This window comes from Achroia grisella, unplaced genomic scaffold (genome assembly GCF_030625045.1).
Source record: "Achroia grisella isolate CSIRO2021 unplaced genomic scaffold, CSIRO_AGI_Agris_v1 utg515, whole genome shotgun sequence".
Classification (NCBI taxonomy): Eukaryota; Metazoa; Arthropoda; class Insecta; order Lepidoptera; family Pyralidae; genus Achroia; species Achroia grisella.
In genome coordinates this window covers 246066-260277 of record NW_026712908.1, presented here as the reverse complement: position 1 = coordinate 260277, position 14212 = coordinate 246066, and the positions used below count along the sequence as shown (strand labels likewise).

At 30.2% G+C, this 14212-nt stretch overlaps 4 protein-coding genes across 5 annotated transcripts; 2 read left to right on the top strand and 2 right to left on the bottom strand.

Moving 5' to 3' along the window:
• Positions 1 to 877: 877 nt before the first annotated feature.
• On the bottom strand, positions 878 to 3352 carry LOC131847063 (peroxisome biogenesis factor 2). The gene is made up of 5 exons (XM_059196512.1): positions 3201 to 3352; positions 3037 to 3114; positions 2075 to 2500; positions 1536 to 1757; positions 878 to 1062 (listed from the first exon to the last, which is right to left on the bottom strand). Exons 1-5 carry the CDS (start codon positions 3231 to 3233, stop codon positions 979 to 981), a joined length of 843 nt encoding a protein of 280 aa, XP_059052495.1. The 5' UTR covers positions 3234 to 3352; the 3' UTR covers positions 878 to 978.
• Positions 3353 to 4114: 762 nt separating this feature from the next.
• LOC131846993 (chromatin modification-related protein MEAF6) lies at positions 4115 to 6268 on the top strand. The gene is made up of 4 exons (XM_059196425.1): positions 4115 to 4414; positions 4730 to 4933; positions 5351 to 5387; positions 5742 to 6268. Exons 1-4 carry the CDS (start codon positions 4280 to 4282, stop codon positions 6179 to 6181), a joined length of 816 nt encoding a protein of 271 aa, XP_059052408.1. The 5' UTR covers positions 4115 to 4279; the 3' UTR covers positions 6182 to 6268.
• A 171-nt stretch (positions 6269 to 6439) lies between these two features.
• Positions 6440 to 8668, bottom strand: LOC131846992 (osteopetrosis-associated transmembrane protein 1). The gene is made up of 5 exons (XM_059196424.1): positions 8386 to 8668; positions 7685 to 7986; positions 7369 to 7604; positions 7111 to 7282; positions 6440 to 7029 (listed from the first exon to the last, which is right to left on the bottom strand). The coding sequence occupies exons 1-5, from the start codon at positions 8517 to 8519 to the stop codon at positions 6977 to 6979; spliced, it is 897 nt and encodes a 298-aa protein (XP_059052407.1). The 5' UTR covers positions 8520 to 8668; the 3' UTR covers positions 6440 to 6976.
• Positions 8669 to 9026: 358 nt separating this feature from the next.
• Positions 9027 to 12999, top strand: LOC131847018 (gonadal protein gdl). Of its 2 annotated transcripts, none has more exons than XM_059196456.1 (4): positions 9027 to 9117; positions 11742 to 11902; positions 12155 to 12288; positions 12811 to 12999. In XM_059196456.1, the coding sequence occupies exons 2-4, from the start codon at positions 11752 to 11754 to the stop codon at positions 12946 to 12948; spliced, it is 423 nt and encodes a 140-aa protein (XP_059052439.1). In that variant the 5' UTR covers positions 9027 to 9117; positions 11742 to 11751; the 3' UTR covers positions 12949 to 12999. The 2 variants fall into 2 exon arrangements, with proteins under 2 accessions (XP_059052439.1, XP_059052438.1); XM_059196455.1 differs by having other exon boundaries at positions 9033 to 9301.
• Positions 13000 to 14212: the final 1213 nt, after the last annotated feature.

Below are 14212 nucleotides of genomic sequence, written 5' to 3'. Positions count from 1 at the left end.
GTTCCTCGCGGCGTAATAACGGTCGACAATAGTACCACTAAAATGATGACGATGTTAATCTGATACTATATATTTTAGATTATTTGAATGTAAAATAATAACTTTAAAGACAATTGTAGAATAAAATATTAGGTACAACCTACACCTAAACTGTTAATTATTATATTAGATATATCTATTATATAAGTCATTACAATAGTTTAGTATTTAATTTTAATAATTGTTAGGAATTTTGTAAATAGATCACGTAGCGCTTCATTAAGTACTGGAATTGCATATAATAAAGTATGAACTTCATTTCATAAAAAAATATAATGTATTTCTTATTATTTTGTGAACTCGTGCCATCAACCTTCCTTTTAATTTGATCTGGTAGTTAAGTACATGATTATTGCATTAGTCCATTGAGCGATTTTTTGCTCAGTAACTGTAGCGGAAGACTAGTGATCTACAAGAAACCGCAGCCTAATAACGCTACTTTGTAATGTTGTGGTCAGCCCTACATAATTATAAATATTGACAATGCAAAAGATAAAAATTATATTAATATTTATAGATGTTTTATGTATATTGGCTATGGCCAACTTTGCATTACGTTTTGTAATAGGAAGAAAACTATTTATTTTGAAATTTCATACAATAGACTACGTAGACTTCCTGATAAAGGACGTAAATTACGACGACATTAGCGGAAGTTATGAATATTAGCAGTGCCCTTCAGAACTTGTCCCCGTCATACACATTTTCATTTACAATCAAATATACTTTAATTTAAAGTACTAATTCTTGCATTTTAGATCAAATTCAATGCCTTCATTAGTGGATACCAATGCAATAAGAAAAACATAACAATTTTATAACATTTATTAAATCTTTATAAAAGTAACAATTTCATCAATTAATTAGCTATAAATCTATTATACATCACAGCACCATAATAAGTCTTCTACCCAGCATTAACAAATCAAGTTACCTTCATTATACCACAACAAATTTATGTACTTTTTTTCCATTATAATAACATTTTGGGCATGCATAGTCTCGATCTGCTGTTTTGTTAGCCTAAAACAATAAACATAATGTATATTCAAATTTCAGTTCAATTAACATACAAAAAACGAATTAAGGTGTGTCTTGAACTAAATTAAACTTATTAACGTTAATTTGAGCAAAGGTAGGCAGTAACAAGTTGTCAGCCTGGATATCTCAGTCTCGCCTTTTTCACCTGGGATGCAGCTTGCTTTGTATTATATATATTTTGGTTGCAGGATCCAAATTAGATAGTGAAATTACAAGGTAAGATACTCGACATCTTAGTCATCTGGAATGGCAGCATGAGTAGTATCATGGATGTCTCAAGATAATAATAATATAGGGCTTTTTTTTCCCGAAGTTGGGGTACATTTGATGTTTAGAAAAAGTCCTGCAACTCGGTGTGCCTTTTGGCATAGGCCTCCTCCAGCTCTCTATACCACAAAGGGTGGCATATCAATAGATATATATTTTACTGAAGTATTAAAATATTAAAAACATACCATTATACAATAATAGCAGAAAATATGTGAACATCCCATTGTATATGGCAACACAGGTTTACTCAAACAACAGGCACACACAGTATTCTGTGTCATAGTAGCATTAGTAGGAGTGCCTGATGTGCGGCTATAGTGTCGCCACCACATATACTTCAAAACAGTAGACAATTTCTTTTTCAAGCCAAACATATTCATAAGTGATATAGCTGTGCCTATTAATTCCTGAAATATTGACAATATAATTACAATTATAAAGTTATTCCTTTAAGAATATCAACTTCAGGATGCTCATGACTGAAGCACAGTTTCAAAATAACATAAATCATTCTTGATAAGAAGTATAGTAGACTATATTGTTACATGCAAAACAAAAAAAAATATATTTAGAAACATGAATTCAATTCAATCTGCTCAAACCTTCAGCAACTGATAGTAATATCACACAAAATAAATGTTAGAATACATGGGAAACAGTGATATAAAAAATAGAAGTTAATTAATAAATAAAAAATTAGAAATGCAATAAATAAATTACTTACAATAAAATTATGCCACAATAATTCTCGAGTCCATGAAAAGTCTGTGAGATCTTCTCTTGTCAATTTATCTGCTGTCAACTCAAGTCCAAGTATAAAATCTATGAGTACAGGGTACTTTCCATATTGTATGAAGCGTAGAAAATTAAAGATATCACTTATTAATTGAAAAGTCTCAAGCTTATGTACAAGGTCCTGTACTCTTTGGTTTGATGTCAAACTATACATAGCTCTCTCTTTAATATACTTCAAACCAACTGTAAAGCCATAATACCAATACATTTTACTTTGTGATATGTTATCAGTTTTATATTTTAAGGAAAGCATCTCCTGTCCAAATGTGCAATGTTTTTTGTAGAATGAATATCTGAATATCCATGTTCTTATAATAAGCTCCAGCTCTGGAAGAATTGGCTGTAGGATTCCCGGCTGAAAAATAGAATTAAATAAGGCTAACCTTAAATTTATTTTTCTCTCAAGCACTCTGTTTACAAAGTGGTTGGGTAGGTGCCTCTGTCTCATTTAATTCAGATATTAAGCAGCTTGCTTTGTAAGCTCTTCTTCAATTGAAAGTGAGATATGGCAATGATCTTACTTAAAGACTGTATTAATGGTTTTAAACAATATTTCTTCCTTCAGAATGAATATATGATGGGAACCACAGGTGTCACATGATGTGATTGCTATTTTGTATCAACAAATTATTTAAGTCTACATTACTACTGTTTATGCAAATGCTACTACTGTTTATGATTCTCAAGTCTACTTTCTGAACTTTAAAAAAAGTTAAAATAACTTCAAATTAAAGTTGTTGATATCCCGTTTCTTTTCGAAATAACTTTGATAAATATTTCATAATTATAATCATAAACATGGATGTTACGAACACGGCTGTTCATATAATATTGTATAAAATATATTGATTTAGAATTGAAGTCTTTTTAAATAAAAGTACATAATATTACCTCCAAATACCTGGCGGCTTGAAACAACAATTGTTTAAATAATTCCTCGACCTGTACATCTAGTTGAACAGCATCCAGCTGAAAATACACAGATATTGGTTTCGTAAATATGGATAATAATAACATGCGATGCAAAAACTATACTATTTTACTTTGAATTTTACCTGCGTAACCCGAGGAATGTAGTTTATAGACATTTGAATTTATTAAGCTATTTTCTTATTAATTTACACTGTAGGCAAATTGTTAGTCTATTATCTAAATATCAATTATTGTTGATTAATTTTAGATAAGCCATTATAGGAAACACATTTCACAAAATTATTTAATAAATGTCAAATTGTGAAAGTCAATGTCTGTATACGTCAACTGTCACAGAGCACAGACTCACTCCACACTCCGTAGGAGAGCGCCCCGGCTTTAACACTGGGGGCAACAATCCCCGTTAACTTGATTAATATCCTTCGACTTAAGATTATACATTTAACTAGAAGACATTATCAACTTAGCCTAACACGTGGACGTGAATTGATATTTAGGATCTTAATTGATTAATTTATTTAAAAAAATCAATGTAAAATAGTGTATAGTTTGGTCTGTTTTTCTCTACAAATATCCGTCTTATTTTTGTATTCTGGAATGGAAAGTTCTCCTCAGAACATTTTCTCTTAAGAAAACTAATTACTATTACTAGGAATTCTAATTAAAATCTAAGTAATTTATCGTGATTTATGTAGATACTAATGAATTAAAAGAGATAACGTAGCAAATGTATATAGTTTAGAATTTCAAAGTTGCTCATTACATATTTCGCACTTTAATTTATTTTACTTCTTTGTATATGATACATATATACGATGGAATTGTAATAAATATATAGTTTGACCAGTTAATATTTTAATTAGGATTCTATATTTTAATTCTTGACATTTTCTCCATGTGTCTAATATTTATGATTTATTACTCTAAGGAAAATACTTCTGAAAATACTAAACTATTGTTTGACCTAGACTCCAAAGCATGAAAATAAAAAGTAAAGTATCTCTAAGTCTATGATATCTATTATATTGGTGTTCTGTGATCTTTAGTCTATAGTTTGTATCTGAAACTATTGATGTAATGTAACGCAAACATTGTATGGTTTTCCTTTATCTTCTTGCTGATTGAATACATATAATCTTCAAATATTAAATTATAATGGAAGTATAGGTAATTAGCGACAGGTGCATAAATAGTCAGCGAAATGGTTGTTTCACCGCAAAGTCCCGTCAGCGAAACTGTGCAAATAAGAAAATCCAACATGGCCTCCAAACAAACATCGGTGGCTGACACGAGAGCCGAATTAGCTGAATTAGTTAAAAGGAAGGCTGAAGTAGCTGTAAGTAATGTACAGTGAAATACATAATACACTGAAAAAAAACATCTGATCTCTTTCCTTTGCTTTTATGCAGATTGTATTTGATACAAAAACAATTACTAGTTACGGTAGTTATTATTGTTTATTCCTTGACAAATACCCAATAATCAACTATTGTATGTGTTTTTACGTTAAATATTGGTGAAGGATCAATAAACTAACAATCATAATCTCCAAGTATTCATCTTTTATTATTAAAAATATAGGTATATTGATCAATACATATTCATAGCCAAGTGCATTTTTAAATAATATTTGCAATTTGCATTTTTGTAGGAAACTTTAGCCAATTTAGAGAGGCAAATATATGCCTTTGAGGGTTCTTACTTAGAAGATACTCAACTTTATGGCAATATTATTCGAGGCTGGGATAGATATCTCACAACAAACAAGAGTACTAATTCCAAGGCAGACAAACGTAACAGAAAATTTAAAGAGGCAGAAAGATTGTTCTCCAAGTCTTCCATAACATCTATGGCTGTAAGTAATGTACTACTTAATTTATTGTAAACTTCATATTTATTAATTAATTTTACAAGCATTTTTTAAATAGATCAAAATGGAATAGTACGCAATGCATGCTATATATACAATTGCATATTCTAGCAACACATCAGTAAAAGATGTGAAGGTCAATTTTATTGTTGTTGTCATAGATTGTTAATTTATCATTCATGTTTTATTTTCCAAATACTTACTAGCATCTGATTATGATGATGATAATTATTAGAATGTAATATTATTCAGACAATGAGTTAGTATGATTATGGAGTTGTACCTTACAAACTCTTATAATATGTTATATTGGAAAACTTAAATCATTTCATTTGATTTATATCTCTTCTTCCATCTCATAAATTCTGAATGTTTTTCTACATATTTTTAATTTGTTAACAGGCAGTTAGTGGTCTTGTTGATCCTGCAGAAGCAAAAAGTGAGTTCAGAATAACTATTTATAATTAATTTTTAGTATTAAAAAATATTTGCACTATTTGCCAAAAGACCCAATATATATATATATATATATATTGTGTATTTTGTTTTTAAAATACACACTATGCCCCAGTGTGTATTTTATTGGTCTTTTGGCATAAGATAAATTAGAATCTGTGAAATAAACTCATAGTGATGCCATTAATAGCAAATCCTAAGTACTATATATTATATGAAGTTGTTAAATACAACTTTCCAAAAGCAGTAATAAAATGAAATATTTACTACCTAAAACTTTACTCCTTTGAATGCTTGAATTTGACACTATTTATTACTCTTCTAATTTTATTTTTAGATGATAGAAACAGTGAAACAGAATCTCAAACAAATGAGGACTCATCTGATACACAAATCAGTTCTGGATTGAATATTGGAAGTTTGAACCACACAACAATACATGGCTCTTCTGAAAGCATTGCATCAAAACCATCTGGTAAACAGCATACAAATGGTAATATTGAAAAAGCACTCAGCCATTCTCAAATGAAACAAAGTGCTACTCAAAAAATAGCAACTTCATCTGGTATGCTACAAAAGGCTTTCAGTAGTGATAGTAAAATACTGTCAGTTGTTGGATTAGATAGCAGACCAGGCACACCTAAAGATAAAGATTCCAGTATGAGCATAATGACCAAGGGTGATTCCACACCAAATGCATTAAAACACAAAATATCTAATAACAATACTAATGGCAACACTATAAAAAAAAGCAACAAAAAAGCAAGACACAGATAGTTATTTAAGAATGTGACAAACAATTGGTATAGCTTACCTGAAAACTTCTATGTGTCTATGAATTAAAACAATGTTAAATAAAATACTTTTAATTAATTAACAATTTAATTTATTTAAATAAAATATATCTTCTTTCTATTTTAGTTATATTCTTTGGGTAAATTACTATATAATGCATAATTATATCTATAATTTATCAATATTACTGTTTATCCATAGTGCATGGTATATTTTTTTAAGTTATTAAATTAAAAATTGATTTTGGATGTTTATATTATCAAATAGTCCAAAGGTGAACCCATGTACTTTTATATTTCGTCATAAATTTATAATCCTTTCATTTAAATATTTTTAGACCACCAGGCTCTTTATAAACTGTTGATTGGGCATTCAGGGCATTTAGTCAGGTTCTCTCCGTGCCAGTTGCACTAAAGTTGGCCAGATAGTCATATATGTAGGTACACTGAATTCAACAAAAGAAAATGTCAATTATGGATATCTAAATAATTATTCAGTGTTAATAAATTAAAAAATTGCCTGTCATATACTGCTTTCCATTATACACAGGGATGGATTAAATATTGCTATAGTCATCACTCAATCACATTATCTGTTATGAAGGCTGAGAATTCTAATAGCATACATTATGCAAACATTTGCTTTTATCTTTTTTTAATAGCTTAACTTTAGTTCTATATTTACATAATAAACAATGTATGAGTATCACACTTATACAGTCGGGCAGTTTGAAATAAAGAGCAGTTTTATTTAAATATTAATTAAATAAATCCTCTTTTAGTTTATCCTTCCATGACTTGACCTCATAAAGGACTGCTTGAATCTTGTTTCTGAAAGAAATAATTGTTAATTACATTTAGGTACTAGGTGTGTAATATCTTATGTATGTCAATTTAGAATGAACTGTTTACCTTTAAAAATATTTGGTAGTGCTCTTATTGGAGAACAAAATCTTGCAGCTATGTAAAACAGTATTGGTAAAAAAGAGATAATTCCTGTGCATACCAAAAATATTATTTCTGGTGTCTTTCTAAGTTTGCAACAATTAAGATCCTTGCTCCATATAGATCTAGTTGTGTTCATCTATAAATATAATAGTTTATATTACTTGTATTACTTAAAAGTGTAATTAAATAATAAGTATAAAAAATATTTAACCAGCAACTCACAGAGTCAACTATATCAAAGCACACACTGTCCAACCCTATAGAATCTTTACTTAGGGATCTATAAAATAAGTCCAATTTTAGGTAAGGCTGCATGCACCTTTCACAAACTTCGTCTGAAGCATTTGTTTTTGGTGTACTGTTAGTTGCAATGCAGTCCATTGTTTCTTTAAACATTTTATCAAACATCTTAGTGTCATTTGATACTACAGGCAATGGTCCAGACCAGTCATAACAAGCTGAAATAATTAATTAATTACAGAAACAAACATGAAATATATATAAGATGATATAAATTACAGAAAATAATGAAACCTACCATTGCAGTTCCCTTTTTCCCATATATCCAGAATGCTATTATAATATTCAAGTACCACATCTAATCTATCGTGTGAAATATAAATAGTTTGGCATGATGTTCCATTATCTACTGTATTTAATAATTCTTGATACTTAGATTTAAATACTACATACTGATCAATGCATTGCCTGCAAAGTCTCACAGGCCAAGCATTCTTAATAGAGCACAATGTGAAATCTGATGCATACTGTGCAAAGTTATCTAATAGTTCTACACATATATCTGGTACTGGTAAAGTATGACTTTTATCAATAGTTTGTCTGAAAAAAAGTTAAAAAATTGTCATTATTACACTTGTAGTAAAGAAAACAATATTCAGAATTAAATTGGGCTAAAACTAATTTCGTGTTTGTAGAAATTTGAGATTATTCAATGATGAATGAATGCATCCATGCGGAGTATAAATATTTATACCATGATAACCCATTACCATCCATCAGCAGGGATGTGTCTGTTTTCTCATAAAATAGAAAACATCTGATCAGACACATCTTATTTTATTTCTATAAATAGGATGTGTAAACTTGTTAACATGTTATTATATTAACAAATGTTTACATCAGTCATGGATCATTATCATCTTATACATGGTGGTAAAGTTGTAAACAAAAGGGAAATATAAAAAATGTTCTACTTTAACGAGGGTAGTTTTTACTTACAAGTTTGGAAGCACTTCAGTTTCTGTATTAAAAGTTGTGAATATTTGTTTAGTTTTTACATCTTTGTCAGATACTTTAACAGTTTGAGCTAAACAACAAAGATAAAGCAAAAACAATTTAGTAAAGTTATCCATGAATTCTTATTGCAGTAATTATTACAAACTATTCAGAGACAGTAAAACATATAATTGTGTATTAACAAATTGTAATATAAAGTAGAATTAATTGATTAAAGAATAAAATTAAAATTTCAAATATGTTTTAAAAATACAAAGAAAATATGACCAATTTTATTTTAATTGTCAATGTGACAGAGCATGACAGAACAGAACACTAAAATACATAGCAGACAGGCACTTGTCAAACTATCAAAAATAATCCGATGAAAACTACTTAATTAATTTAGAATTTGAGGGATTATTTATAATACGTTAAATGTGCGATTTAATGTTTAAAATATTAAAAATATAGAATTAATGTTTATTTACATAACTTAATTGTACTACTAAGAACCTAAAATTAAAAAAAGATAAATACTGTTATTTGATATTTTAGGTACATCTCCAAATATTAGTTGGATAAAATTATGGTCATTCAATGCTACCAACAGCTTCGTGCGTCACGATAATGTGAACAGAAGACTTCATTTGAATGAACTGTGATCTAAAATACAAACAGCTGATCAAAACAAAATAAAAATTTAAGATATTAAAGGGAGAAATAGTATAAAAAGTAAAAGTATTTTTTGTTTATTAGAGTATCTTCTCATAAGCGCTCTTTGACTATTGGTATATCAAATAACTTACATTCTGTATGTAACACAAATGGATATCAACGAACCGACACCTGAAGCTCTACAGAGAAAGTTGTATTTTCTACTTGAACAGCTACAGGACATGGCTAGAGAACTACCCCAGTTAGTATTATATTTCCAAAATTTTGTATTATTGTCTATGCTATGCCGTTATAATAACGAGGAAATAATGTATTGTGGGTGCATTCAATAAGCTAACTATGGAACCGGGTTGATTTTGATTTTTTTACCATTACAATACATTGTCAAATAATAATAAAAGCTCATTAAAATTATAATATCCAAACTTTCCTCATAATGTATTTATTCATTTCTGTATCAGGGGAACTAAGATAAATCATACAACAATTCATAACTTTTTTTTTTCAAAATGTTTTATACTTTTAATGTGGTTTATTTGAAGTGAACTGTCAAATGATTATTTTGATTTAAGTATTACCACCATCTATGAACACGCAAAACCAGGGGCAAGTGTGTTGCTGGCTTTTTAAGAAGGATTATTTATATGTACTTACATATATCTTAATATGGATAAATTAACTTAATATGGACATTTATGAGCATATCAATTAGTTTCCATTCTCCCAAATCTATTATCCGGAAATTTGTAATTAATATTTGATATAAATATTTGAAAGTAGACAGTAATATTCATGCCGAAAATGAAGAGTGACTTTTTGTCAGAATGAGATTAAGATTATATACTAGCAGTTCCCACGACTATGTTGGTGTGGAAATAACTTTATTTTTCTAAAGTAAAAGTAGCTTAAGTTACTCCTTATTACCTGCTAGAATTGGCCCAGCCATTTCAGAGATTAGCTGGAACAAACAGACAGACAGACAAAAAATATTATTTTGGTGTATATAAAGTTATTTCTGTGTATGTATTTTTTTATTTTTTTTATTGGGTTGTTTGGGCTATTGTCAGATGTGTAGCACCTGTAGCACTGCGACCTACAAAGATCTATTGTGCTCGCCCTTTTCAGAGTTCGCTACCTAGACCCGTCAGGGACAAGAATTGAAGGATATTCTTAGGAGCGATCGTTTTTATCTCCTCGGGAAAGAGTGTAAACTTTCCAAAGGAGATATTTCGTTTATGCATGAGTGGGCTACAACCACATAGGATGTGAAGCGGCGTTTCCTCTTCAGTTTGGCAGAATCTGCAGATACTAGTCGTGCATAGGCCTAGCTTAGCCATATGCTTGTTCAATTTGCAGTGTCCTGTGAGGGCCCTAGTCATCATGCATATGTTGTTTTTACTCAATAGCAGTAATCGATTGGAGTATTTGGTCGAGAAGCCCGATATAAGGTCTTTTGAATGTATTAATCCTGGCATTTCTTGCCAATGATTCAGTGCTTCTCGTTTGGTTATTAATTTGAGATGTCCCAGTTTTAGGCAACGAGGCACACCACAGAAGGGTTCGGGGCCCAGTTGGACGGTTTTTGCCCCTAACTTTGCCAGATGGTCGGCATTCTCATTGCCTTCAATATTTGAATGCCCGGGGACCCATCTCAGAATAATATTATTTCTGCTTCCTACTTCATTTAGTAGCAGGATACAGTTTCTAATAAGTTTAGAACGGATTTCGTACGAGTTAAGTGCTAGTAGAGCAGCTTGACTGTCCGAATAAATGTATATGTTCTGATTGATGTAGTTGAGGCTTAGGATTACTTCCAGACATCTAATTAAGGCGTAAGTCTCTGCCTGAAAGATTGAGGCGTATTTTCCTAAGCCTATATAGTTGCAGATTTTGGGTTTTACACCACATATTCCACATCCTACATCATCTCCTATTTTGGACCCGTCTGTAAACCAGACTAGGTCATGCTCTGAGTGAGACGGTGTATGGTTATTTTGCCATTCGTCTCTTTCAGATATTTCGATTTTGTAATATTGTACAAAGTTACACTCTGGTGCCATGTTGTCTTCAGGCATTCCCAGAATAGGATCACTCATAATCGAGTCTTGTATAGTTTTTATGGCCAGGGAATGCCAAGATATCCTCCTTTGGGAACTTATTCTGAGCATATTGGCTTTCGCCTTTTCCTGTATGAATAAAGGAAGGGGCGTCAAGTCCAATAATGCGTCTAGAGCTGCTCCCGGCGTGGTGCTCATGGCTCCTGTAATAATCAGACAAGCAATTCTCTGTAGGCTGTTTAGCTTGGTGGCGGCTGTGGATTGGAGGGTTTTCCTCCACCAGATAGCGCAGGCATAGGTGGTAAGCGGTCTCTATTTCTGTGTATGTACATACACAGAAATAACTGCATGTAATAAAAAACAATATCGATATTACAAACAGACACTCCAATTTTATTTATATGTATAGATTAATAACTTCCTACTAATTTGACTAAAACAATTTTAAGGAATGCTTCTGCAGTCAAACAATATAACATCTGTCAAATATGGTATAAAAAAATATAATAATACTAATTTTTAAAAAGGTGAAACCCTAATATTTTATTTCATAATAAAATCTGTACCTAACTTTATAGTTTGTGTATGTATATAAATTAATAATAAATATTAAACTTATTACAGAAAATACCAGATGCGAGTACCAATTGAACTTCTATCAGGCCTGGCAAACTGTCTCCTTAATGATACTGTATTTGAAATAGTTAAAGGGTTAATGGAGATCCAACATGTTACAGAAAAACACCTATTTCAGCAGCGATTACAAATTATTAACAAACATACATGTAATATATCGTTTTAATCTATTGATGTATACTATTAATAATATTTTGCGTGGCTTTCCTACAAAAAATAAAAAATTCTCGGATGGCCTCTGTGGTCTATCTATTAGTTTACCACATTGCTTTGCTTCCAATGGTCGCAGGGTTCTATTGCTCTTATGGTGCAAACATTTGACTTCATGAGTATGAATTGGTTTCTGTTTACAATTTTAGAAAAACACCAGTTTTTTTATTTGTGTTCTGTTGACATTTCAGTAGAAATTCAAAATATGATTAAGAGTATACAAAGTCCAGAGCAGCAGGAGCTACAAAAAACTCTACTATTAAGTCGACATAGAGATGAACTTAAACAAACAGACATGAAATTAGTTATGCAGTTGGACCAAAAGGTGAATATGATAATATACATAAATAGTACAATTAATGCATAGTAATACTAATTTCCTCCACTGTTAAGAACGATTGGCTTATAGTACATATAACATTACGCTATGACCAATAGGAGTGGAGCTGCAATGAAAAAATAAAAAAATATTTTGAATACTTCTGCTGCGCATGCTGCGTAAATGGTTAAAGTTACGCAAAAATATGCATTCAAGTGCTCTGCTTTAATAGTTCTAAAAAAGTACACGACAGAAAAACTTTTTTATGATCAAGTTTCTTCTAAATAGTGCATTATATCATTATCACAAAACCAACGTCCTTTAATTGGTACATAAAGATATTTTATTTTGTTAACAGACAGAGTAACTTTATTCTTTTGAATCCTATATTGATTTTCTCATTATTGCAAGTAGCTATATTTGTGAAACTAAATCTGGTAAAGTGGTGAGCATAACTGTTAATGCAGTTTAGGCTTACAAATAAGCATTGAACATCACATGTATTTAAATCGAAAATATTTCTTTCAGGTGAGTGATCAGCAAGTAACATTAGAAAAGGCAGGTGTACCAGGATTCTTCGTAACAAATAAACCAATAGAAGTTAAAGTTCAAATGTATCTACTTGACTTCATATTAAGACTGAGCAAAATGGATATTCCACATTAACATATAATATAATTATTTAAATATTGGTACTAAAATAAATAAGACTTTTATATTTACATTAAACATATTTATTTATATAAATTATTGAGTTTTTTTATCATACTGCAGCTCAAAGGTAAGCTGACGGTGGATAGTAGTAGGAAGATTGTGATTATGTGTAGGAAACACATAAAAAAGAGAGTTATATACACACGAGTGTGCGCAGTAGAACGGTCAGGGAACTGATTATATTAACTGTGTTATAACGGTTTCTTATTTGAAATAATTGCAAGGTTTGCGACTGTGCACGATTATTGCACATTTGCAGTTACACAAAAAAAAAAATACTATTCGTATTCGCTACATGAAAATATTGGATTTCAGTAAGTTTCGTATTATCTGATTCACTTCTATAATGGAACAATTCACATCTTGCAAAAACACCAAGTGTGCAACGTTGTCAACTAGATAAAACCTTTGATACCAACTATAAAAGGTACTTATAATAAGAGGGAAATATTATTTTTTTTATATTAAAATTTAAGCGTGTTTGATCGCAATCTCACCTGATGTTAAGTGATGATGTGGTCTAAGCTGTTACACGCAAGCTCAAATATAGTACATTTAGTGCCAAACATGTACACTTTGTGATATCTTCTATTACGTTTTTGTAACATACGCTACATACGAAGTCCATCTATCTACTTTATAAAATTACATTTGGATATATAAATAAAAATGTCTCTATATATTTTTAGAATTTTTATTTCCTTTTCTAGAATTTGATCCATCAACCAACTAGTAACAAGAAAATTAGTTATACAGTATATAAATAATAAAAATCTCAACAAATGTTGGCACACATTCCAATATAAAAATCGAAAATTATACCTACCCGTGAAATTTACCTGTCTTTTTAATTTAGTTTTATTACAATTACTTACAGTTTATACAAAATATAGGGAACAAACAAATACAAATAAAATTCACATAAAGATTTGTCTTATTTTATACTTACTGCAAAAGACAAATAAAGCAACTTAATTTTTTAGTATCACTAACTCCACGCGCTGAATATTGTAATATTAGATTTAACACCTTTATATGTACCTAATTGAACTGAATTTAATTAATATTTTAGTCAATCTAATAGTGATTAATTTTCTTAAGCCTTTGTAACACCGTAATCATTCTTTTTTAGTAATTTGTTTGTCTATCACCTTGCCATAACGCGCGGAGTATAGTATTGTACAGACAGCATGCTCTTTCGTACAATGTACATAAC